General features: G+C 41.2%; 1 protein-coding gene across 2 annotated transcripts in view; it reads left to right on the top strand.

Annotated features, from left to right (window-relative positions):
• LOC100746230 (zinc finger protein 395) overlaps positions 1-26,228 on the top strand; it is a 92,341-nt gene that overhangs the window by 22,925 nt on the left and 43,188 nt on the right. For both annotated transcript variants that reach the window (XM_024369406.2, XM_003491470.4), the window contains exon 2: positions 13,609-13,769. In XM_024369406.2, coding sequence (XP_024225174.1) covers positions 13,609-13,769 — 161 coding nt within the window. The remainder of the gene's footprint in view (positions 1-13,608; positions 13,770-26,228) is intronic.

Genomic DNA, 26,228 nt, shown 5'->3' with positions numbered 1-26,228 from the left:
TACTCGAGATACTAAACTTATCGACGCGATCTGGTTCCAGTCATTTTAAAATCACGAGACATTCGAGAATTGTTTTTGTTTGCGTATTTTCGTTAAACAAACGTTGATATTTTTGGCTTAATTCGTTGACTTTCCTACCATTATCCTTCATGAATGTAAATTTTCTTCTTATGCCACACTAAATTCTCCAGAAAATAGGGATATCAACGCATTTATACGATAACGAAAATTTTCCAACTGATTTTCGAAACAATTTATATATGCCATTTACAGCGAAAAGAATGGCAATTGCTATACGGTGCAACATAGTAACATTTCGCAATTGTAATCATACAGTGCGCGATAATTCAAGAAGTCAATCACGAAGCTGTCGACGCTCGTTCCACTGGAGATTCGAGTGGAAACGTTCACGGTTATCGAGAAACAGGTGTACACTAGTTTCGCGTTGACCTTTCGTGATTGCAGTCAGGGTGTTCGTGCAGGTGTTCAAACTATGCGCGATTATGAATAACAGCCTTAGCGTAACAATGACGACACGAGTCGAAGCGGTTGCTCCTACGAATTCACTTCTATTCAATCGCTTCTATTGCCGCGAATTCTCTGTGTTCGATAATTATTTCCACAGACCGCGTTGCAGCGCTACTTGAGAAAATGCTCAGTGGTTTCGCCTACGTTTCAGAAAACGCGTGGGATCGTTGATGAATCGTGCGCTGAATAAATAGTGGAGGCGATACGGTCTACCAAGCAACTCCTTGTCCGTGAATCATCTATGAGATAAATCCTGAAAATTGTACCACCTGGACCGACCTATTCCTGTTTCTTTCTCCCTGCTAATTGGCGTTGATCGTTGTGTCCACGTTTAATTGGTGATTTATCGCGGCTTACGTGCTATCGACAGCTGAACTGTTAAGGAATGTCGAGCTCGTTGCTTGACGTTTAATTTATGGCTTGGCCAGCTAGTTGAATTCGAGAATACGTGCGCGTCTGATCATCGAATGATGTTGCTTGAATGAAATTTTAATTTTCTATGTTCATATTTTATAGAGAATTTTGGTCTTCCCAGTAGTACCATCGACGTTCCTAATGAAGTAAGTCAGTAGACGGTGAATATTTATGAAAATTCAAGTTCTTATGGATTATAATATTTATAAATTGGCTACTACAAAGTATCTGAATTTTGTCACTGTATACAGGATCCGACAGAGTAACACGTAGACGCTGGAACGTGCCGATTCCTTGTGGGAAAATAAGAGAAAGACATAGAACAAAATCTTTTCACAGAACTTTTGCGAGAAAAATAAATTTGAAAATTTATCGTACGCACCTATGAAGCCAATTCTTAACTAAACACGTTCGAAATCCATTTTGTTGTCGATGGAGCCCTAAACAGAAAAATTGTATTGTACATTTTCGACTTATTTTCACACATAGAATGACTTCCTGTCCAGTTTGGAATTAGCCATGTTCACATATACTTGATAAATTTTCAAATTCGTTTTTCTCCAAAACTGAGCCGAGAATAAACAAATTTTACTCTATATTTTTCTCCTATTTTACCACAAGCAATCACATTGTGCCCGCTCATCCACGTGTTACTTGGACGACACCGGTACATTTTTGCATATTATACGAATTTTGGATATTTTTGCACAGTTCAATTTCTTATCAGTGCATAAATATCCGCAGTCTATGAACCAATAAGAAACTTGCATAAACGTAATACCTTACGGTCGTAGGTATCCCATCGTGAAACCAAACTGCAGTTCTTAAAATTACCATACTCAACACGTAGAAACTTAAGGTCTCTCAAAAACGACCAAAATGATCTGCTGGGAGTATCGTTTTATTCGCCGGAGTCGCGTTTACAGTTATCATTGTTTGATGGAATGCGACCTTCCTTTCCTGTTTTCGCGACGAGGCCAGCACTTGCAGAATACGCGTCTAAACCCGGAAAGACCTTGGCCGGCTTGTCCGACACGTGGATTTCGCGTTCCATCGCGATTAACAGCTCGTCGAAAATGGTACCGACGCCGCGTTATACATAGGGAGAGGTCAGCGAGGAAAAAATGTAATATATAGGCATGAAGACGGCCGCGTGCGCAGGTGTGTTTTCATTTGAGACGTTTCGCTCGTCAGTCGATTGCGAATTCCGTGGCTCGATAAAGCGACCTAATACAGTGGCTCTGTTGTACGCAATCATGCGGATTTCGAAACATTCGGTCATCGGGCAGGACCACCGCGTTGCGACCACATGTTTGCAATAATTGCGCTTCTTCGTGCCGTTGCGTACACTTCTCTTCGTGATTAATTGTTTTGAAAAAATTGGAAGAGAGAGAGAGAGAGAGAGAGAGAGAGCAGGGAAAGCATTGTGAATATATAACGGGGAGAATTTAAAAAATCTTTTGAAAAGATAGTTTGACCACATTCACTATTTTCGGAACAACAATAAGGATAAAAACTAAATTCCATGTCATCGAGTTTCTCCACACGTTGAACGATGTCTTCTCGTTTATCGACGTCATTTGTGTTATACAACAAATTTTGAACTTTTGAAAACTTTTCGAATGGAAACTGAGTAACCCGATGATTACAGATGAGTAGACTGGTGAGGAATTAGAACGAGCATGTTTTAACTGTGATTTATTCTTCTTTTTGATCCTGCTAATTTACTCATTGAGAAGCCACATTCACTATTTTCGGAACAACAGTAAGGATAAAAACTAAATTCCATGTCATCGAGTTTCTCCACACGTTGAACGATTTCTTCTCGTTTATCGACGTCATTTGTGTTATACAACAAATTTTGAAATTTTGAAAACTTTTCGAATGGAAACTGAGTAACCCGATGATTACAGATGAGTAGACTGGTGAGGAATTAGGACGAGCATGTTTTAACTGTGATTTATCTTTCTTTTTGATCTGCTAATTTACTCACCAAGAAGCTTATGATTTTATTCATAAAACTTTGAATATCCGTGCTAAATCTTGATCGTTGGAAACATTTCATATTCATACATTTTGCTCATTAGCTTAGTATGTTAACATGTCACTTAAAGGTCATCGAGCATTTGCTGAAAATGTCACCATGCAAAAATATACATATATATATATTTCACCCATGGTATTTGGCGAAATTTTCTAAACTGATCAACTATTTCTTTTTCTGAATCAAACCGAACCCTTTTAATCTCTGATAACGCAGGTCTTTATCAATGTTACCAGTTCCTGCAAAGAAATAAATGACAATAATTATGCCCATAGTTACACAGCTGAGAAGAATGATACTTGGATGACGCAAAGAATTCGTTCCAATTGTTTCTCTTGGAAATTGGTAATTATCTGTTGGTAATTATCTAAAGATCTAACACGATCGAACTTCGATGACTCGTGTGTTTCACGTAAATATACGTTGATGTAATACCAGTTTTGTGGTGCAACAGTTGTTCGTGTTGAGCTCGTTTAAAAGTGACAATGTTTATTAAAGTAGTAACATCTAACTTCCACATAGACCTCGCCTTGTGTTAGTGACTCATCTATAGTGATTCGTGAATATATCTTGTCGCACATTCGTGCCTCGCGATTAATCGACTTCCGCGAAATTCCATACGTGACTTGTCTCTAAACAAATCATTTCTCAGTAATCGAATCGATCTCGAATAATCGGACGAATGCTGCGATAAAGTAATCGTGAAACGAATAATTTGATTTTAAAGTATACCCGTCAGATATTCGTTATACGTAACCTTCAAATTTTCAGATTTGCAAATTTCCAAATTTAACAAGACTGACATATACAGAAAACAAAAAAATAGCACGGCTAAATGCCGTACCATTGTTCAGAAGCCACATTGATCAAGTCCATAAATTAACAACCAGAATGAAAGTTACGATGTTATAAATCCTATATATTTTTTTTTAGCTCAAAATATACTATTATTTGCGATTTTCCTGCAACGAGTGAGCTTATCGAACCAACTGTCAGTTTTCTTTCTGACATGCTCAAGTGAAAACCTAGCTAACGAGAGCAGTATGTATCATCATACTCGCTAAACTTCGCCAAATCACCGCGCTCCCGTTCGTTTCATTCTGCCTTTCTCCCCGATCCCTCTCACTTTTCCATTCATCGTTACCCTTCCATTTACGACATCCACCGTTTCTGGAAATTCCATTGAACAGTAACGAACCACGAATTACGAGTTTATACCGACGTAACAGATTTCAAAGCGGCGGCGGCGGTGGCGAGTAGCAACGAGTCTGCCGAGCGAGCGAGCCTACTAAACCCATCCCGATCGCGTTTTCCATTGCACAAGTGAATTTCGTTGCCTAACAAAAACGGTTCGCGTGGTTGCAACACGATCGTTCGTTCGTTCGTTCGCGAAACTCTTTGCCGGCAAGCAATTCGGCGTCCGCAGCGCGGCACCAGAGTACCTTGTGAAATGAAGCTAATGCACTTTCACCCGACATTGCGTTTCGCAACCTCCCACTTCGCGGTGAACACAAACCATGCAAGCCACCGTGTCCTGCTCGTCGTTCGACGAGAGTCATTCCCTCGAGAACGTTTCGAGAATATTTCGTTTCGATTGTATCCCCGTTGCTTCGTATCTGCAATGGGTTGACGCGATACAATTAAAAGAAGAAAAAGAAAAAGGAAAAGGAAAAAAAATTGGTGGCAAGTGGAGAGAAGGAAGGCGGGGATGTAGAGCGAGATCCGGGAGAATAAAATTCTGAAAAAAAATTTCTCCGCGCTGCTCACTGCACCTAATTTCATTAATTTCAAGCTGGATAAAAAGCGTGATTTCTCTTTCCGATTGCCGAGTGGTCGATGTCGATCGCTGGTGTTTTACCGTAGTTTCGAGGAAATCTCATCGAGTTTGGGTTGGTTCAACGTGGGTTGCTTTTTTTATGGAATACAAAAATTTCAAGTAACCGTAAAATGCAATGGATATGAATTCAATATCGAGCATATTGAATCAACATTGGTAATAATTTACTATAATTTACCAGATTTGCCTCGTTTCCCCTCACATCTACCGTACATGTTTTCATATTTATGGATAGGAGTGTATAAGTTAGAACGTCATTTTGCTTGGAAAGAGTTTCGTTTTGGATTTGTTCGATGCGAATTAGCAGCCATTGCTTTTTAACTGGGAACAGGATTTCTTATTTTATGAAGCGTGTAATTGGTTGCAGTAGAGTATAGAAGTTGTGAATAACAGGTGAAACCTGTTACTATCGTGTCTTGAGTGTATGTTGAACAATTTTTTGCTTTGCATTACTACTAACACTACGTCACATACAATGCAACGTAGTACAGTGGAACTTTCAGTGTTCGATCTAATAAGAAGATGGAATAAGTCTAAAGTTGCTGGAATAAGGGAATTGCCTGACGGAAGGGCGCTCGTCTTTTCTTTCGGTCGTCATTTTATATTCCGGAAGAAACAATATCAATCATCGCGGTATATAATACAAACACGATGCACGATAAGAAGAATCGAGAAACGTCGTTTCCAATAAATCTCAGTGACGATATAAACACATTATACGCATGCTCGTACATTAAATCGAAGTATTCAGAATTCTTGTCACAGGAAAAGAATCAATGTCAATACCAAACGCACGCTTAAAACCGACCTGCTGCGAAGTTTTAATTCAGAATTCCTCCTCTATCAGGCACACTTGCTCCGTACCGTGTTCGAGAAATTTTTCGCAGCGAATCGAGTCTCGCGACGTCACGAGCCACGAGTTTCGTGTCTAGTTATCTAACGAATTGTTACGCAACTGTGTTTTCAAAGCCGGCAACCGATGCTCGCACGCGTATACAGATCTCTTCAAATATTCGGATACAGAGGATTAGAGAAAAATTGGCGTATAGATCCTGCGTATCAAAACAAAAACATATTCCACTTTTTAGCAACTTAAATAAAATCATTAATAAAATAAAATAATATAATAAAATTGTTATCGTTATTACTATTATCGATGTTGCTGTTCTTGTTATTATTCGTGGGTATATAATCATTTAGTATGCAATTCGGTTAATATCGTTCGCGATGATGAGGATGTTGTCTATTAATATTGTACCTGAAGAAGGATTGTAAACCGTAAAAATCACAAAGTTAATTGGTGTTTACTATTACGCGGTTGAAGCAGTTAAATCGGCCAAAGGTCGTACGGCGAGCCTCTTGATGCAGTAAACTACGATTTCTTTTGAAAGACGCTGACGTACTTAACTTAAAAAGGGACAATAAAAATTCATGCTCGGCTAATATTCGCCGATAATAAACTTCTTCGTTTGAATATGAAACGTATACATCTCCGTACAAGTTATTCACAAGCGTTCGAGTACTTTCGCGAGCCTGTGTACATCGTATCGAACATTTTTCTTTCCTTGAAAATGTATCCCCAAATTGTGAAACGCCCTGTATATACAACAAATGCGTCACATTGTGGTATGCAGGCAGGAGGAAGGCGACGATCCTTCGCGTAAGAATTCGGTCTTGGAACCGTGAAAAGGTCGACGACTTCTTGCACGACGACGTCGAAATCCCTTGGTCGCGTCGCGTCGGGCCAAAACTGCGATGAATGGAAAGAGATAGGGCGGTAGACCGTCTTCTATCCTGTTTCAGATAAGCCTGGATAGAGCCGTGGAACGCGTGGAGGAGAAAAATCGCGGGCACAGGAGGGGGAGAAATTTGAAAGTGGACGGTGAAAGTGCGGTCGAGTGCAGCGCACGTGGCTCACGGCCAGAGAGCATGGCGACCTCGAGCGTACTTCCTCTTGCAGCCGGCTGTCCCCACTACCGTTCCCCGTTTTCAATAGATTTCCTCCTTTCCTTCGGTTTTCTTCCTCCCTGTCTGCTCCCACGTTTTCCCGATACACCTCGATACGCTTCTTTCTGTTCTCATACGGCAGACCCCTTTGATCGTCGTCTGCGTATGACCTTTGAACGTTCTTCCGTCCTCCTGCTGGCCTTTAAGCCACCGCTACGAAGGTGATAGAGTTCAAGCGGAAAAAAGGCCGCAACCGACCGACCGGCCTCCTCCTCCTCCTCCTTGCATATCGACTTTCGATAACGAGAGATCGGCCGTGTTAAAGCGGCTACCCACCAAACCCGTATTTCTGTGCTCCGAAACGTTCGCAAAAGTTTTCGTCGAAACTGAAGAAATAGACTGCAGCGGACGAACGTAGTAGGATTCTGTTTATTGCAATGACACTTTTAAATACTGCTCTGTTAAACGACTCTTGATTGCTGGTTGAATTTATTTGTGATACCGTCAAGAAAAATGTGAACGTTTCGAACAATTTGTAGCAACGGTTAACAACATTGATGTTATTAAAAGGCAGTAGGAGAGGTCCGTGGCAATTGACATTTTCGCCGATGCAACTAAAAATATTTTGTTCCACCCTTTAAGTATTATAATAACTGCTTTGCATGTTTTGTATACTTTTCCATATCACGTCCATTATACGCATCTCCATATATTTAAGTTCCTTATACCATTCACGATTTACTATTAAATCTGCTACTATTACTACTGCTACTACTATCGAACGACGATTTCTAACAACTTTAACTTCTACCTACGATTATTTAAAATATTCCTATGTATCCACAATTTTTATTTACTCCATTTTGCAATCTTGCGTCTTGCAACAACATCGCTTCGAACGTTCACAATTCACAAATGTTCACAATCCTTCGTACACTTCGTAGTTCCACCGATTGAAATTCACGTTAGCCAACGTTTGCAAACATTTTACTCAGCTGGAGGCTTTAAACCAATGAAACTAGACTCGAGAACTTCATAGACGTAGATTTTCTTCGGCTCTGACGTCGTCGCGTTCCGCTTTCCTAATGTTTAATCGGTGTCAGCCTGGTCGGCCTTGAACGCCTCTCTCGCATGTACGCACACGTTCCATGCCTCGTGAACATGTTTGAGGGGGCGCGGGTCGAGGGAACAGCTCGTTATCAAACGTTGAAGTCTTTTGCAATTACGCGGAATCTTAAATCTGCGTAGGGAAACGCGGTAGTTGCGGTCCCATGAGCGTGTCGCGATGCTCACGATTGCTGATTTATGCTCGCGAAATTCGTCTGCGCAGTACAGTTATACGCGATTATACACGGGTTCGATCGAGTTGAAATTTCACATTGTTTCCACTTCTTGTTTCTACGTCTTCCTAATTTCGTTTGGAAACATCGAAATATGGCATTTGTATCACGCGTACGAAGAACTTTTGTAGGTAATTATACGTTGATTTTGTACCGTCTTGATCGAAACATCTTGGATCGTATCTTTTTAACACCCAATATACACGTGTACGAAGCTCCTAATTCATAAATCCGAGCACTAAATCCTCCAGGAATTGTCGCTATCCTTGGCCAGCGCACAAAACTCAATGTCGCCTGCACAGTAGACCGTTTGGTTCAACCGAAAGCTCGAACTTTTAATCGATTCCCACCACGTGTTCGCGAGAAGATATTCCATTCACGAGAATGCCCGTAGAACGATGGAGCGATTAACGAACTGCGTTTGACCGATAAAAAATGAAACCAAAAGCGGAGCGTTTTTCGGCTAGATTAGCTTCGAAAAAGCGTCTACCAGCTGCATGTACAGACGTATAGACGTATTTTAACAGTCGAGGGTAGTTGGTACTTGCAACTTGGAAAATGTCTTCCTCACGTACAAGCTTGCTTTTTCTCCTCTCTCATTTTACTCCTTACGACTTTATTTCTGTCTACTAACCTTCGTCATTGATTCCGAATTTACGCAATCTTTGCTTCGATGATCTGTAATCGATACGCTGTTATCGCACAAGTTGTGCGTTTTCTGTTCACTGAACTTTTACTTTTTTTTACTAAAACCAAGAAACGCCAGTGTGACAAGCAAATTTGTATTTTTATATGGAATACGGTGACACGTGAAATCAGAGAGAAAAAGAGAGAGAGAGATTCGGTATACTGAATTAAAAATTTGTTTAAGAAATAGAAAGTTTAGAATCGTGCAAATTTTCTTCGCTCTTACAGAAACGAACCATTAGAGAATTTTATATCCTGAGCTATCTATCGTTTTCGATTGTTTCTTTTTATAAAATACGTATTTTCTTCAAAATAGAATATTCTGCTAAAAATATATACAGAATGGAGCTGGCTGCTTATTACAGCAACCCGTCCAAATTTACGCTCGAAATTGATTTCTAACGGTAGTCGGTGTGCGTGAGGCAACGCGACAGTGAGAATTTCGAGTGGGAACGTGGTGGCATGCGTAACATTCGTTACATGGCGTATTTACATGCCGAATTCAGCAGCGCGTGATTCCTATCTCGTCCCATTGCCGGTTACCGGCCGGATTAAAATTATATAAGAGGCTTCCGCAGAGGTGGATCGGCCGATTTCGGACTGGAAACATCGATGTAGCCGGTAGTAGACCCCGTATGGATCCCGCAAACCCTAATAAAACCTAGAATTATTATACTTTGCTACCGTTTATGGGCGGGATTTCATCAACTGGCTGATAGATCGAGGAATCGAGGAAATTGGAAGGCGGTTTTTCTTATTTGGAGGATGATTAACCCTTTGCCTCGTAATTTATCTTTTTAGTTGCTATTTAAACACTTTGCTCGAACAAACTTCTCTCGCACGCACGATTAAAGTCCAAAAGATGTTCGAAAGACGTGGCTTGTCGTTTACAAGAAAAATAGAATGCTTGAACGTCGAATTAGAACCGGTCGAAACTTTCGATGGCTGTTTCGCTTGAAGATTTTGGATCTATTGGATTGGCACACAGTTGTTGAAGGAAAACGAATATGTAGCTTAAGGGTTTTCACGCAACAGTTTGTTGAATTTCTAGGTCCCTGGATGCTAAGTTTATGGCTGTATAGATTTAGTATTGTTCTACTTTCTTGAATATATGTACATATCCTCGTAAATAAGCTTCTTTCTTCTTTCTAAGAACACTACGATTATTTAAAAATACTATCGTTAGAGTTGAAGCGTAATATCCGTATTTATCTGTATGTCGAGTTGAAAAATATGTACGCCTTAATAGAAAAGCGGAAAATTTTATACGCTTAAACGAGATTACAAGAGAATGGAGAAAAAAGATAATTGAAATCGTTGGTTTCATTGAACAGGCAGGCCGGTCATTAAATTTCATTCGAAACCAAGGGATAATCGTATCGTCGATGAATTTTAAAGTAGCCAAGATGTAAATGTAGCCGCACGGCCAACACCGAACGCGGATATTAATTTCCTGTATTTGTATACACATAGTATTTAGTATGCCATTAACCGGTTAATGCACCTATCGACACGAGACCAAATCTAATTCTCTCGAACAAGGTTAAACGCCACTAACACGCAGTACTTTCGCGCAAGAAACGCTGCATTATAATATCTGGCAAAAAGGCTGAAGATCAACCGTGTTTATCCTCGGTTATATTTATCCAAAGTAAATATAATTGGAAATTTGGTGAAAAATACGCATATGTGCCAATATCTTTTGTAGCCGCTGTATACAGTATCACGTTTAGGTTAACCAAAAATACAATGAAAATATATTTACCCTGATTTCTTCTCGATATATTATCACTGAAGTATAAGCACAGAAATCCGCGTGTCTACGAACTCGAGCAACGCCAACATGGTTGCCCACGAGTCCATTCCAATTCTCAAACGTTCTCAAAATCCACCCATTCTTCTTACAAAGAATTTATTTTTAAATATCATTTTTTGAATAAGCTGACTAAGAATAACAAAGAAACTGATCTTCCGATTCGAAACATCGGTTGTGAACTTGCGGCGTTTTGGAATTCGCGGTTTCGATTTTTTGAGAAGATAGTCGTGGGTCGGTAGCGAGAGGCTGCTGATCGCATGCTAGTTGCACAGCCTCTGTATCACGCGTTCCTTGCAATTACAAGCGCGTGCAGTGCGTGCGAGCGAATAAGTTCGAGATACACGCGTTTGAATCGGCTGGAAACCCGGTGAATGCTTTTTCCAAGGGCTCGACAGCTCGTACGGTGGATGCATTTGTGCAAGTCGCCCGGCCAGAGGCACGATAATGCGAATATAATGACGACGTTGCCACGGGTAAACTGTTTGCTGGCTCGGTTCCGATCGTTTTCTGCGTGGCCGCGTATACGTGCACGGAGTTCAACGTTTCCGGATACACGGACCCTTTCTTCCTTTTGCGCGACAGATGGAGCAGCCATTTCCTCGCTGTGTTCGGATTTTCAGATCGTTCTACACGTTCATTGTGTTGCTTCTTCTCTTTAGATGCGCTTTTTATTATGATGCATTAAGCATTGGATCATTCGTGGTCGTGGTTCGATTACTTTGACCAAGTTTCCTTTAAATTCCGTGTTCTTGCATAGTTAAACTACGGTTACCAGGTTATTTTATCGTATTTTAGAATTAACATATTGTTTCTCTTTTTTTAATTCTCATATTGTGCGATAGGACGTCGATCGAAGAAACGATTAGCGGAAAATTTGGAAAAAAACACTGGTTAGAGAGATTAGAGAAAAGAATAATATAATAAACCCTGTGTGTGTGTGTGTATGCGTGTAGAGGAAATTACTGCAACAGAAATGTATACCTTACAAAACATGCGAAGTCATTAATATCATCGATAAAATTTCTAGGTAATTATATAAGAAAGCATTTATACAAATTTCTCGCCTGCCGAGCAACCAAAGGAATGGAAAACATTTCCGAGTAAGCGAGCTCTCATTAAGAGAGTATCCATCATGCGCCTAACAGTACTGGTATTTTTCAACTGATACATTTTCTCGAGGAAAAACGAGCTAATCGTTCCGGCGATCTCGTTTCCCGGCCCGCGTGTAGGGTTAACTCGTGTTCGTGTACCTGTTCATCTATTATTACGACGACTAATACCAATCAATTAGCTTGCGTTTCCCATGCGTTTGACGCGTTAATTGGAACTCGCTTCGGTTAGCCAACCACCCGCCCAACATTGGTCAATATATTTGTACTTCTTCATTGCTTTTATCCAAATACAATGTTGCTTTTTCTTTGTAAGATTATGGTATTTCCACTTACCGCTTATCCTTTGAACTTGCTTTTGTCCACTGCCGCGTATAGTGGAAAGAACAAATAATAAGAAAAGTAAAACTACCACGTAAGATTACGTTTAATAAATTTGTTCGCCTAAATCGCTTAAATTAGCCTCGTTCTGCGATAGCGCAACAGAAATTGGACGTGAATCATGCCTTAGTCCGGTCATCTTTCATCGTCCATTTTTCATCTAAACGGTCTATAAAGGAATTTGCGATTGGCAATACGGCTGTACATTTTATCTCTTATTATCGAGTTTCTAGATTTTTAAGTCGAGTGGAATCGCGAACTTGGCAATTATTCAAATGATATCCGGCCTCTGTTTGTTTTATTGCGATTAGAAAGGTAACATATGGGTTACGTCGTTTGCGTAACTTGCTCGATTTATTACCTTTTCGTTTTGCACGTGCATTGGATCGTCATCAATTTTGCAATTGCGTTAATTTATTAAATCAGTCGGCCTGTTACTCGAAATTGCGTTAAGATGATATTTCCTTTGCAATTTCCTTTTTTCTCTAGTTAATTCGCATTGTTCGATCGAGTAAAAGTTGATTCCAAGGATTTCCTTAACTTCTTCTTCACCTATACTTGAACAGTAATATTAGGTTGTCCGAAAAGTTTCTGTCGTTTTACAAGGAAATAATAGACGCGCGATGTTTGTCGTTTTATATTAGTTTATTGAATTATGCACGAACATAATAATAGAAATATAACGAAATAGACCATACCTAATTCAATAAAATAATATAAAACAGAAATTGTCGTTCATCTACTATCATCTTATGAAACAAAAAAGACTTTTCCGACAACCTAATATCACCTACGCCGTATATCATCGAATGGAAATTTTGCCAAATATCGCGGGCTATCAACGAGCCACGTGAATCGTCGAAAAGTGTCTCGAATATCCGTAAAGCTTAGCGCGCGAGATAGTTCGCACGAGAACTCGTGGAAATCGTTCGACGTTTCGTTTGATAATTATATCAGATTGTTCTGGTGGATGAAGACAAGTCGAGTCGTATCGAAGAGGAAGCGAAGGAAAACGCAAATAAAACATTGCGAATGCGGGAAACACAGGCTGACGTAACTCGCGCATGAATAACGCGTATCTCTCGGGGCTAGTTCGCTCCGTGGTCAGGAATGCTGCTCGCCTGCCGAGTAATTACGAGGAAGTAATCACCGGCGTGGCGCGATTAACCGGCCGGCGCAGGTGAATCGGGGGAAAGTGGGAATCGCGTGCCGCTCAAAAATCCAAACTTTCTCCCGAGAATCGAATATGACAGTCCGGTTGTCATTGCTAAGAAATGTCCTATTGGACAAATTGTAAAATGTAAATAAATAAATAAATAAAAAAAAAATTGCTAAGAATTATTATAGTATGATAGATTACGATGTGTTGTTGGTAACGAGAGTCGAGCAATATGTACGTAGATTAAAAAAAGAGTGTTTGCTTTCTAAAATCCGGTAATTTTATAATACGTGTAAATTTTGAGTATGACATTTCATCTTATGGGAGTACGTTGATCTTGTTGCAGACGATGAGGCTGACTAAACGTATAGACGAGGTCAGGTTGCTCGAGTCACGTAAGAGCGCCCGACTGGCTGATCAGGATACAGATTTCGCTAGACTCGCCGATATGGCTGGTGATCGTAAGCGGGCGTCTTCCCACTCCATTGATGTACCACATGTGATTGGGTAAGTCTCTAATTGGTCCCATTTATTCACTTCGTTTATATCAATTTCATATCACGCGAACCGTGCCTACGAATTTCAAATTCGAGTCATAAACTGAGTTAAAACAGTCATTCGGATAATGGTAATTCACAGAAAAGATGTCTTATGATCTTCTTAATATTTCGACAATTAATTTCCTCTTTCGCAAAACCTCCTATTCTCTCTGTTCCTTTCATTTTTTTTTTTTTTTTTTTTAATATTTATTAAAATTACAATCAATTCTCGCGTTGAGAATTCCTTTCATCTTCGCAACGATCCTTTCGCGAGCCAACTAACTCAAAATCAATATCTGTAGATCTCCTATCACTCTCAAGAATTCGCAATTCCCATTCCCAAAATCCAATGGATCACCGCTAGCTACACCCTTCCGTTAGAACATTAACCGTCAAATCGTAAGTATAATTCAACTCTTGCAATCCATCGACCTTAACTCGACTAATTCTTATCGAACGAGATACGACATAAGATTCATTTGCTTTGCTTTAATTTTACCAATTGATACGCTTCAAGCATCGTTGGTATTTTTGGACGTAAAAGTACAAAGTGATCCATAATCATTAAGGAGTTTCGAAAAATTGCTTTTAAAGCAAAGAAACGAAAATTGCAGCGTGACCGCGAGAAGATCGTGAAGACGATATACGTCTATTGTCGTAACCGAACGCGAAATTCTCCCTTCGAAAAATTCTGGATGTTCGTTCGGACCCTTCCACGCTAGATTAGCGTGGGTTCGTGTGAGCCTGCGTGCACGCACACGTAGACACATACCACACCCATACATACGTATATACAGGGTGAGTCGTGCAAAGAGCAACGGTTAGACATTTTTGGCGGTATCGGTAACGTGGAAAAATATGGGCAAACGAAGTTAAAGTTCCTTAAGGGAACAATTTTTTAAAGTGAAGAAGATTTCAAGATCGCTGTCCTAAAAATTTTTTTTTTTATTTATTTATTTATTTACATTTTACAATTTGTCCGGTAGGACATTTTGTAAAATATTATAGCTTAGTGGTATAATAATATAACATGTGGACGGCTACCCCTAGTGGGATACCATCTTCGAATTTGATTGATTTATTTCTTTAGTGTGGTGAGTGTTTGTATGTCAGGTTATGTCCTCCTAAAAAATTGATCACGAAAATACATAGCTACAACCATATTAGAAACCGCGTGAATGTGTATGCGAACGAATTCAATGAAATATTCAAAATCATTCAAGAATACAGGTGAGAAAAAAGCAATCAAAAAATACGTTCAATTCACATGTTCTTCGTATATTTTTGATTATGTTAATATTTAAGAGAGATTGTAGTCGTTCAATTACGTTTAGAATATATCAGGTTGTCCCAAAAGTTGCTTTCGTTTTATAAGGAAGTAGTAGATGCAGAACATTTTTTGTTTTATATTATTTTATTGAACTACGTTAGATCCGGTTTATTCTATTACTACAAAATGGATCGTGCATAAATCCATGAAAGAATATAAAATAAAAAATGTTGTGCATCTATTATTTCACTTATGAAACGAAAGAGACTTTTCCGGCAACTTAATACATTACGCTTGTGCACATTTAAAACTGTACAAAAAGATTCGCGAAAGAATCAGCGATTTAAAAATCTTCCGAATGTTTTCGCACAGCGTAGAAATATCAGGCTTCGTAAAACACCTCGGCTTTACTAGCGAACAATTTTTTATATCGTGTATTCACGTTCTTGAGAATAAACTTTAAACAACGATCAATCGCCTAATAGGTTTCAACCTCGTCTAATAACACTTTCCGGCGTCTTTAATATTCTCTGAAAGATTCTATCGTCGTGCTTTGCGTGCCTCACCCTGTATACGAGCGTGCATGTCCCCATATTCGATCTGTGTGTGCGTGTTCCGCCTAAAAATCGAAGGTATCTCTCCGGCTAGTTCGAAAAAGGCTGCGCGCACCCACACGTTGCACCAGGGGAGCGTTAAAAGGCGTCTGGTTGCCAATCGTTAGACCGTGAACGCACCCTCGCCGGACACCTGTCCCTCGCCTTTCCACCGCACGCAGTCGTCCAAGTGCTTTCGGCTCTCACCCTCGTGAAACGTCCCGGAATCCGATCCAACCGTCGCGATTTGGCCAGAGGGGAACGCGTTTCGTGGGATCGACGAGCGCGGAATTTCTACGGAGGCGGGCGAGAGCTTTGACCTTTACGAGGGGCGGGGATTTTGTCTAGCAGGGTATGTTGTCCTGTTTTTAGGCTCGTTCGTACGATGATTTCGAGAACTCGAACAACTCGTCAGTTGTAGGATTTTCCTGTTCAATGATTTCGAGAAGTTACGCGGTCGATGACTCGGCGGATCGAACGATGATTTAAAAAATTCCAGATTTTCACAGGTTTCGTCTTGACACGGGGCTGACATTGGTGAAAATTTTGTTTCTTTTTTTTTTTATTTATTTATTTACATTTTACAATTCGTCCAGTAGGACATTTGGTAAAATATTATAGCTTAATGGTATAATAATATAACATGTGGATGGCTACTCCCAGTGGGATACCTTCTTCGAATTTGATTGATTTATTTCTTTAGTGTGGTGAGTGAGATTTTGTTTCTGTCAAATAGACGCTTTTTAAATGAAGATTTTTAGGAACTGATGTTAACCAGCCAGATATCTTCGGATATTTCGATGGTTCGATTAAATTTCTTAGATCCATTTAGAAACGTGCTTAGGAATCTTAAAGAGAGAGTTCGGATTATTTCGTCGTAAGCAAATAGCAAGCGTGACAAATTCTTGAAAATGTTACTTTCCTTCGCGTCCCTTGCCAACCGGTAAATCAGCGAGTATTTATACCAAGCTAATGAAAACTTTATTTCTGGCTGCTGTTATAGGTCACCGATGAACCTAGACTTAAGTTTTTATGCCCCCATAAAAATGGAAATAAAATAAATATATGACTTCACGAAGGAAAGCTACCAAAAACAATATACGACGACATAAAGCAAATTCTTTTTAACAATGTTTTCCGACCCTTAAGAGACTCAAGGGCATTAAACCGCGCATCCTTCCAGGTGTCTCGTACCGTATACGAAGGTAGCCGAAACTGTACAGTTACTTAGTTAGAAGTGTAGCGGTAGATTTTATGATTTAGGACCGAGAACTGTGAAATAACAAGTCTCGTTGTAGCGTTACAAAACCGTAATTTCATTTTTATGGCGTGGTACGACCGCCATGAGACAACTTAGTTCGTTGAAACCTTTTTGACTGCACTTCGTAGGGGGATATATCTGTCCGGCAAGACTTTTAAAGACTGAATAATGAACGTTGAATTGTTTCCTTGCCCGTGCAATTTCACGACGCGACGCATGCTCGAAGTTAAGAAGAGTTTGTCTGCAACACAAGGGGTTGAATATTAATGCACTCGTGGGTCCTTTAGATAAGCTCTCTTCTCCCGATAAAAAATAGGCTGAACGATGGAAAAAAGTTGAAACGGATGCTTGAAAAGAATTATACTTACATATCGTTGCGGCGGTCGTCTTCCCTCATGGTAATTTATTTGCGGTATTCTATTTTATAATAAAGAACGATGCATGTACGTGTGCTCGGTACAATGTCGCGGAAACGTCTCATGGTCCTCTTGTATTTGATCGATATCCCGGAAATGGTTGACTGATTGAGTTCCTGCCGTGATGCACGTAGGCTTTGACGTTCCACATTCCACACTATGCCCGGTTATACATACATGTTATTAGCACAGTTAATGTCGACTTCTATCGAGATTGAAACATGACTACGCACCTTCGTTTCATTTTCGCCTTCAAACAACTTTCATCATAATAATTTGCACGCGGTACATTTCGATAACATGATATTAACAACAACGGTATTTGTTTTTTCCACGACGCAACCGTCATCTTCGAATCATAAAAACAAGCCAATATTCGTACACCTATCGCGCTTTCAAATGACAGCAGCAGCCCGAGTTTGAACTGTCTGTCACGGCGCAGGTCGTTATCGCATCAAATCCTATTAACATCCTCGTAAGAATCCGTCAACCGTATCCAATCAAAAAAATAGGAAGCGACGTATTCCCCCGAAATCTAGCCTCTCGTCGAGAAGTTTCAAAACTCGTATCTTTCCACCCACCCGTGTCTAGAGATCTCCTCATCTTTTTCGGCCGCGCAGTTTCTCCTTCTCGCTCTGTTTGTCTGTCTGCTTGTCTGTGTGTCTGTCTCTTTCTCTCTGTCTCTCTCTCTTTCTCTCTCCTCACCGCCATAATCGTCTCCCCTCGGCAAGAAGGGTAGAACGGCAGTTTCACGATGCCAACGACCTCGGTGTCGACTTTTCCTTCTTTTATCTTTTTTTCTTCCCCCCATTGGACGAAGTCGTGCACGACCGAGGCCTCGAACATCCTCCTCACAAAGGACGACTTCGACCAGAGGAGGGATACCGAGAAGGGAAGAGGGGTGAAGGTGCAACGTCCGGTAGCTGAGGGCGAAGCCACGCAGGTAGACGGCCTGCGTCGGTGTTTTCGGCCGAGGTTGTCGCACCTGGCCCTGGCACGACCTGCCCCACGTGAAAGGAGAGGTCACACACACCACGGCCTCTCTCGCGAGAGAAATCGAATGCCTTTCCAGTCTCGATGGTGTATCGATGACGAAAGCGCACGCGGGGCCCCTCGGCTACCGGCTTTAACGAGACCTTGCGTCGCGGCCAAGGATCTCGCGCGAAATTCATCACCGGTGACTGGCCTCTCGAGGCTGAACCAACCGGGCTCCTTCGAGCTGATTCTCGTTGCTTTTGTTTTGCTGCTCGCTGTTCGACGTGCGTACAAGACATTGGGCCTGACGCATCAACATAGCGATGGTGTTTCTAGTCGATCGAAGCTTTTTGCTTAATTCTCTAAACACGGCTGTCGTCGATAGACCGACGAACTAACAATTTCGCCAAGCTAACTGTCGTCGTTTTATAGATTGTGATATTGTATTCAAGTTTAGAGAGAACGATTTATGAGAATGTACATGTACTTAATGGGTCAAAGGGATAACTACTAGCAGAGGTTACGAGGTTATTAGGTTATTAGGTTATTAGGTCTTCGATTTAGGTGGAATTTTCCATACTCTTCCGACATTCTATCTTCGGTCAAATACTCGATATTTTCCTCCTGTGCTAGCGTTTCTTGATATTTCTTTACAAACGAGGATAATTTTGAAAAATTCCATTGTCGTAATCGCATTTATGAACTTCGAAACAGATCAATTCCTGTTAATCGTTTCTTTCATCGAGAAAGTGTGGTAGAATGCAACGAAAATATTCCGTGACTGAATTCAAATTCCCCGTAGACCGACCTACCCTTCTCCGTTCACGATAACGTCATCCTCGAAAATTCCTTTCACTCGAACTATTCCTAACAAGAAGCAACTTTATGATGCATGGCTTCTCATCGATAAAATTTTCGAATTACAACGAAGATTGCTCATGGAAGACGAATAACCCGACTCATCCGAAGCTTCTTCTTTTTCTTCTTCTCCTTCTTCTTCTTCTTCTTCTTCTTCTTCTTCTTTCACCGTCTAGCCTCGTTTCGTAGAACGAACGATGGCCCTGTTTGGCCTTTCACACGCAATCATGCACGCGAGGGCATTCTGCTACTCTGTAGCGCAATTGCAACTGCAACTCGACGTTCGTAAATTGAGCAAGATCATGCTCTTCTCTCGTAACGAAACTGCAAGCGATTCTCTTCCAATGGCAACTACTTATTATGCTTTCGTTGGTCACGTGGTTTACAGGTGATCGTCGAAGCTTTAATTTTAGTTTCGCGTAGTTTGGGTTTCTTTTTCACATTTTATCTTCTGGTTGGCGAATAGAAGTTTAAGAATTTTCTGTTAAGGGAAACGTCGAAACGGAGGAATCATAGTGGCACGTACGAATAGATCGTGATTTTTCTGTAAATGTCGAGTTTCGATCGAATTTCGCGGAATTTTCTATCGCCGCAGTTGAAATTTTATTTCTAGTTCGCTTTTACATTTGTTTAGCGCATACACGCGGTTTTTAATTTCCTGTTCTGACAGCACGATGTAGGAGGGGGAATAACAATGTGACAGGGATAAATTGTGATTTTTACGATGAAAATGGAGATGTTGATCTTTTCGATGGACGGTTCTGTGTTCGGCTATTCACATTTTTTTAAAAGCTACGTTCTTTTCTTAAAGTAACGTTAGTAGCGAAAGAGAATAGGAAGTAACGAATACCGAAAGAAACAGTTGGTAAACCAACACGAGAAGAAGAATTAAAAAATTAGCAGGAATAAATAAAAAATTGTATGGCAGTTGATTAAGACACAGATACAATTTACAAATACCGCTCGAAGCTCCGTTTTAATTATACTCGAGGATAAATGGTAGCTGCTTTTTTTTCACTGTGAAGCCATCACTAACGCGTTCAGGCCTATTAAAAACGTAATACAGATACTCGATCTTTTTTTCACGATGGATCGTTCTGTATTCGCGGCGATTATCATCGTCTTCGGCGTACAATGAGATTCGATTATTCCACGACTATCGATTGCCCGGCTTTTAATTCATGAACTTCGCGATCTCGCGCTTGGAAGGCAATCCGTTCGCGCTGATTCTCGTTCGACGGCCACGGTTCGCCCGCAATCGCGGTCTTTAGCGCAAACGAGATTAAATTATTCGACGCTTATGCACGTTGTCTGCTTCCTAGTGAACGTTCGCCAATGAATACTTCACTAACCAGATTTTATGGTTTCCTGATTGCCCGCCACAGCGTTCTCCCCCTTAGCTAAGTTATTCCGCCGTTGAAAGTGTTTCAAGTCAACTTTTCGGGAATTTACTCTATTCGTACGGAGTATTTCGTATACAAGTGATTGAAACGATTTAATACGGTGACATTTCTATACAACGGAAGCAAGTGACTTTACCAAGCACATGAACTAGTTCGCTACGTTTGTAATCCTTAACTAGTACGATTCTTTAATGTCATACCGACCACATTATGGAAAAGTGTTCGCCCGCGTCGCGATTGTAATTGTCTTCTTGAACGAATGAATGGAGATAGTAGTACTAGTAGTGATAAATTGTAATGGGTGGGTTAGCGTGCTGGAATGTTCGAAGCAATGAATGCTTCGACCAGCTGATCATCTAATTATACCGAACGGTGTATCTATTTTCTTTGCACCCACGTGGCAGAATTTATAGCTTCTGACAATAAAAGCGAATGAAATCGCCGCCAACCTTTAAAGTCTCGATCCCTGACGACGTTCCTTATTATCAAAAGTATTTATTTTGTTAAACACGGGAATGAGACGTAGGAAGAGACTATTCCATCATTTAGTAACTTAATCTTTCGAGAGATTCAACGAACAGGGCGTATCAGAGTCGTTCGATTCCCCTCGACAACCTCATTGTATAGCTGAAACCCCGAAATTCTCCAACATTGCCTAAAAATTCTCCCATTCTTTTTCGCCTTACACACGTGCTTCTCGATGACTCGTCGATTTTCCGTCGAATGTGACCCAAACTTGAAAATAGCAAAGAGGGTGTGTTGGAGTTTGGTAGTCGAAAGACACGGGCGTAACAACTGAAAGTTTCTGCTGCGGCAACGGGTGCAGTGAGTCAGTAGGTTAGCTTACGTAATTTCGGGCGGCAATCTCTGCGGGCGGGGAGGCGGCCGGCTTTACAGAATTAGGTCGATCAATACCGCGTCGCTATATGGGTCAGGTGCACTACCACGTTCTGTACTCGTATATGCTAGCCTTACCGGTACCTAGCAACCCCTCCCATCCCCCAGGACTACTGCATGTCCCGTTTCGATCGGCCCATTTCCAGTTCCCTTCGAGTTCGCGGTCCGTTGTCCCTTTGATCTGTTCGTTGGTCGCGCGTTAACGCGTTAATTGAGTTCAATCAGCGTCGATCTCGATCCGTCTTCTACTCACAGTCAAACTGGGTGGTCTCTGGATCGGTCATTCTGTGCCTCGGTTCAGAGATTATTATCGTCGAGGAGCGTATTATACGCGCAGAAAGGGGTCGAAGTATTCATTGGACTTTTCTTATACGTTTGTCAGGTCGATTTAATTCTTTTGCCTATGACTTTCGCGTTATTTCGCCATTATCGCCAAACGATATCGTTACATTTTTTCGCTTACAAGTATGTTTTTAGTTATGAGACTAATCTTTTGTGTCCATAGCTGGACAAAATACCCAAGAAGTAAGAGTTCTCGCAGGTTCTACGATAACACTGGAATAGACTCAACTCGTCTTTGCGATTGCGAGATTCATTATCGAGTCGCTTTCCGCTAATGAATGCTATTTCGTGTTGTTCGTAAAGGCAAGACCACGCTGTGAAGCCACGCTAATTGAAAATAAATGAGTTTCGGCTGTAGAACTGGTCTAAGAATATCATAGAAGAAGGTCCCATGCTGTAAACATACTGAATTGCTTGTTAACACCAATATATTCTGGTCCACACGATGGCAGAAAATTTCTTCGCGGACACTCTAGCTAATGTTCTTTTAATAAATTCGTTATCTTTACTCGAAATACATTTAGCGTACGATTGAAACGTGGTTTAATAACGTTGCAAAATTTCAGGTTGAATACGTTCGATAGTTTCGTTGAAAAGCACTTTTTTTTAGCTACTTCTCTTTGGTGAGATCGCGTTACTTTAGCCTCTTAATTAGCTTTTATTATTTCGATTTGTCTCGTTTGGAAGAAGCGTCTGTATCTATGTCACGTCCTCTGGGAACCGTACACCACGTGCTAAGACTCGATGTTATTTCTATCGTGCGACCACCAAACGAATCAGGAAGGTTCTTTCTCTGTTCCAAACGTTCTAAGCTACAAAAAATAGAGTATTCGCATATTCATTCAAGGTACAAGTATAAAATTCGGATATTCGTTGCTTGAAACAATTTGAAAATTTATTCTAGAAAATAATAAATTCATGTTACTACAGAATACCATAAGAACCGTCTGTCTTGTCAATTACAATTTTGCGGGAAAAATTGTAGCAAATTTCATTTGAAATTTCAGTTGCATTTCGATTTGTCAATTTGATAATCTTGATTATCCAACGTTGTACGTTATTGTAGATAAAGAAAAGTTCTTGACTCTTCAAAGGTCTTGACGTAAAATTTACTTTGCCTTTCCACTGTTCTCCAGGATTATCGTTCGAATTGCTGAGGTTCACTGACCTAGAACAACGCGATGTTCATTGGACTTCCAAAGGAAGTTACCAAAGCTTGAACAGGACGAAGCTAGCAGAAGCTAGAACGAAGTTAGAGTACGAAACTACGATCCTAGCGTGTAACGTGTGCAACTTAGGTATATGCAAGACAAAAGACAAAGAGCACACGAGCGAGTAGCCAAGGTCTCGAACGACAAAATATGCCAACAGGCGTGATCTTGACCTATAGAGCAACGAACAACTGGCAAATGTCATTTTTGTCTCGCGAAACCTTCTTCTCTTCGCGATTTACATCCGAGCTCCGAATATCTCTTCTTTTCTCACGATCCTTCGTTTTCTTTTTTTGATGACAAAACACAGTAGTAGTGGTTTTCAACGCATTCCTCGTGTGTTCAGACAGCGCCAACGACGAACGAAATGACGCAATCAGCCAGGCATTTCGACTGTGTTCACTGTTTGCAAATTAGAACTAGGATCGCGTGTACACTATGTAAACACACGTGATTTGCGGAATCTCCGTGTATCGAGTAGTATTTAGAAATTTTTCCTATATTTGTTTTGTCGAGTGGGTAAAGTTGGTTCGATAACATAAGTGGAATTTCCGAAGCTAATTTATTTAGACTGTCGGAACGTTGCAGCAATTCCGAGTACCTTTACTCTTTGGCAAAGTCGTTTATTTTCGTCTATTCTCCTCTTTTCTTTCCTCCTTTGTCGTCAGCTTCATTCTGGAAATTAGCAGTCGCCGTTATATCCACTCTCATCCAATCCTAATGCAAAAATCGCTGTAATTCTGTATAAAAAATCGTTCGAACGAAATAGTCATGAAAATCCTCCTGTGAATTGTCTCGTCGAAGCATCTATTTAGCAAAGCGTTACGGCACAGCCGAATCGGTTGCGCGACCTTCGCTCGCCCGCCAAGGCTCCGATTGTGCAAGGGTTGCGAACGAGACGTCGATGGCTCGTCTAAAGTTGATACCACGCGGATCGCGAGGGTACCGTGCCTGCTCGACGAGGTGAGCGAGACGGAGAGGCGTCCGGGGCGGACGATGGTACACGAGGGTGGTTAAGGTGGCCTAACAAATAGTAGGTCGTGCCAGGCTGGGGCCACGGATCTAGGCCGATCGATAGAGCTACGTACCTAGCGGTGCGGAGTCGCGTCGAATAAATGGGTCAGGTACACGGAGCCACGCGTCGTTTTCATCCTTCCTGTTTTCCCCCGTTCCCTCGAAAATCCTCCCTTGCTGCACCCTTCGAATGCGCTCGAGTCTCGCGAGTCCCCTCTGCCCCTTTTCTCGCGCACTACGAGCTTTCCTCCTTTGTTGGCCGACGTGGGTCTGCACGTGCCAGCGCATACAACGCCGCTCGTACCTGTTGTAGTACTTGGCAACCGCCGCTACTTGTTGAGGTAGAAGAGCCAAGGGGCATGGAAAAGAATAAGAAGGAGAAGAGCGAAAAGAAAAAGAGAAAGGGAAGGAGAGGGTTCCGTGGCGACGCTCTTGGCCCTTCTCTCGCTTCGACTGGTCAAGGGGTGGGTCACTCTCTATCCCACTGGTAAATCTGGGACAATGAAACCGGAGCAGTACACGTGCACCAATACATCGACCCGAGTCGCATCGTGTGCAACACCGAGATACCCTCCCGTGGGTTTATATACCCTTCTCGGCGCTTTGTGTGCCGAAGCCAACACGAGAACGTTTCGCCGTGCAAAATTCCGAGACCTTGCTAGAGAGAACTTTTCCGACGAGGGACTCGTCGCTCGCACTTGGATGAAGCTTTTGTTCCATCGAATGCCCGCTTCAGGGACATGGGTCTTGCTCATGGGCGGTAATAACCCGACTAATTACACGACTTTACTCGAGTTTAATCGACAGGTAGAGTTGCAGCGGTAGATCGTATTCTTGAATGTTGAGGTTTTGCGTTCGTAGAGCTAAAGAGGACTTTGGGTTTGGCTTAACGACCGTATTGAATTTAAAGAACGTTTAGTACGCGACATATTAAGGGAGGATATTTAACGGTTATGTGAAAAATGTAGATAATCGTATTACAAGATGTGGATAAAATTAGTTATAGAATTGCGAGGAAGTTGCGAGATTAGAACTTTCGATATACGCGAGATAACGTCCTCTAAGAAAGATGAAAACGCAATTTCTCCCATTTGTCGATTATTCGAGGATGGAAATGAAATGGAAGGAGTGGCTTGCAGATGTGATAAAGCGACGCGTTTGATTAATAGCCGTCTTGAGATGTTAATCGAGAGATCAACACACTTTCCCTTTCAAGTATAACTTACTTTTTCAGCAGAAATTAGCATGAAACTTCGATTTAATTCATCCGTGTTGAATGGCAGTGTTCTCTGGTTTGAAGAAAGGTGTTCGTTTTATCTAAACAAGTTCCTCCTATCTGCTAATTATTCAGAGACAAATTGAGTTAGAGGAGTTAGGTGTGCACCTTGACAAAACGACGCGTTTGATTAACGATTCACGCGATAGAATATTAATCAAAAGTCAAGCCTATCGTGTTCACACTCTTTTTCTCGAACAATAGAATTTTCTCCGATAACCATGAGGAAATATAGTTGCGGTAGACCTTTCTCTTACTTTCTTATTACTTTCTTGTATGAGATAAAGATTCGTCAACATTCCTTGCGGCATATTAATCTTCGAGAAGCGTAAATCAAAGGATAATTCTCATAGTGAAATAATAAATAATTTCACATCGCTAATAAAATCTCAGAATGCTTAACACGCAATATGCATAAAAGTTTTCTATGATAAGTGTTGAAACATTTTGGTCAGCCACTATAGATGCATAATAACGCGCAGTTAGATCATGAGCGTAACAGATAGCAGAATCAAAGACAAACATTTCCAACTCTTAGATAGTTCGAGAATAGTTGTATGGATCAACGTGGAACCAACCTCCGGGCGAAACAGGTAATGGATTCTGGGAATTTGCTATGAGCGCGATACAGCCCCGTTTTCGTAGTCGTAAATTCCAAGCAGCCCCTGTGATCGAGGGAATTAGGTCAGCGAATAAGGTCGACGTAGTTGAAATCAGGTTGTCCGGGTTGTCCTGCCGCGGAATCAGGTCGCTCGATAGAGGCCAGCCGGCTATCGCGTTCCTGTATCCGGCGAACTGACCCCGCTGTTCGACTTCGTAACCCGGATATCGTTTGGTACCGGATCGATGCACTGTCCTTATGGGGTGTGAATGCTTGTCGCCGATGTACCTAGATTCTAGACCCCGCTAAA

The sequence above is a fragment of the Bombus impatiens genome, unplaced genomic scaffold (assembly GCF_000188095.3).
Source record: "Bombus impatiens unplaced genomic scaffold, BIMP_2.2 scf_0565, whole genome shotgun sequence".
In the NCBI taxonomy this organism is placed as follows: Eukaryota; Metazoa; Arthropoda; class Insecta; order Hymenoptera; family Apidae; genus Bombus; species Bombus impatiens.
Note: the sequence above shows the minus strand (reverse complement) of the source record. Positions and strands in the feature narration are given on the sequence as shown.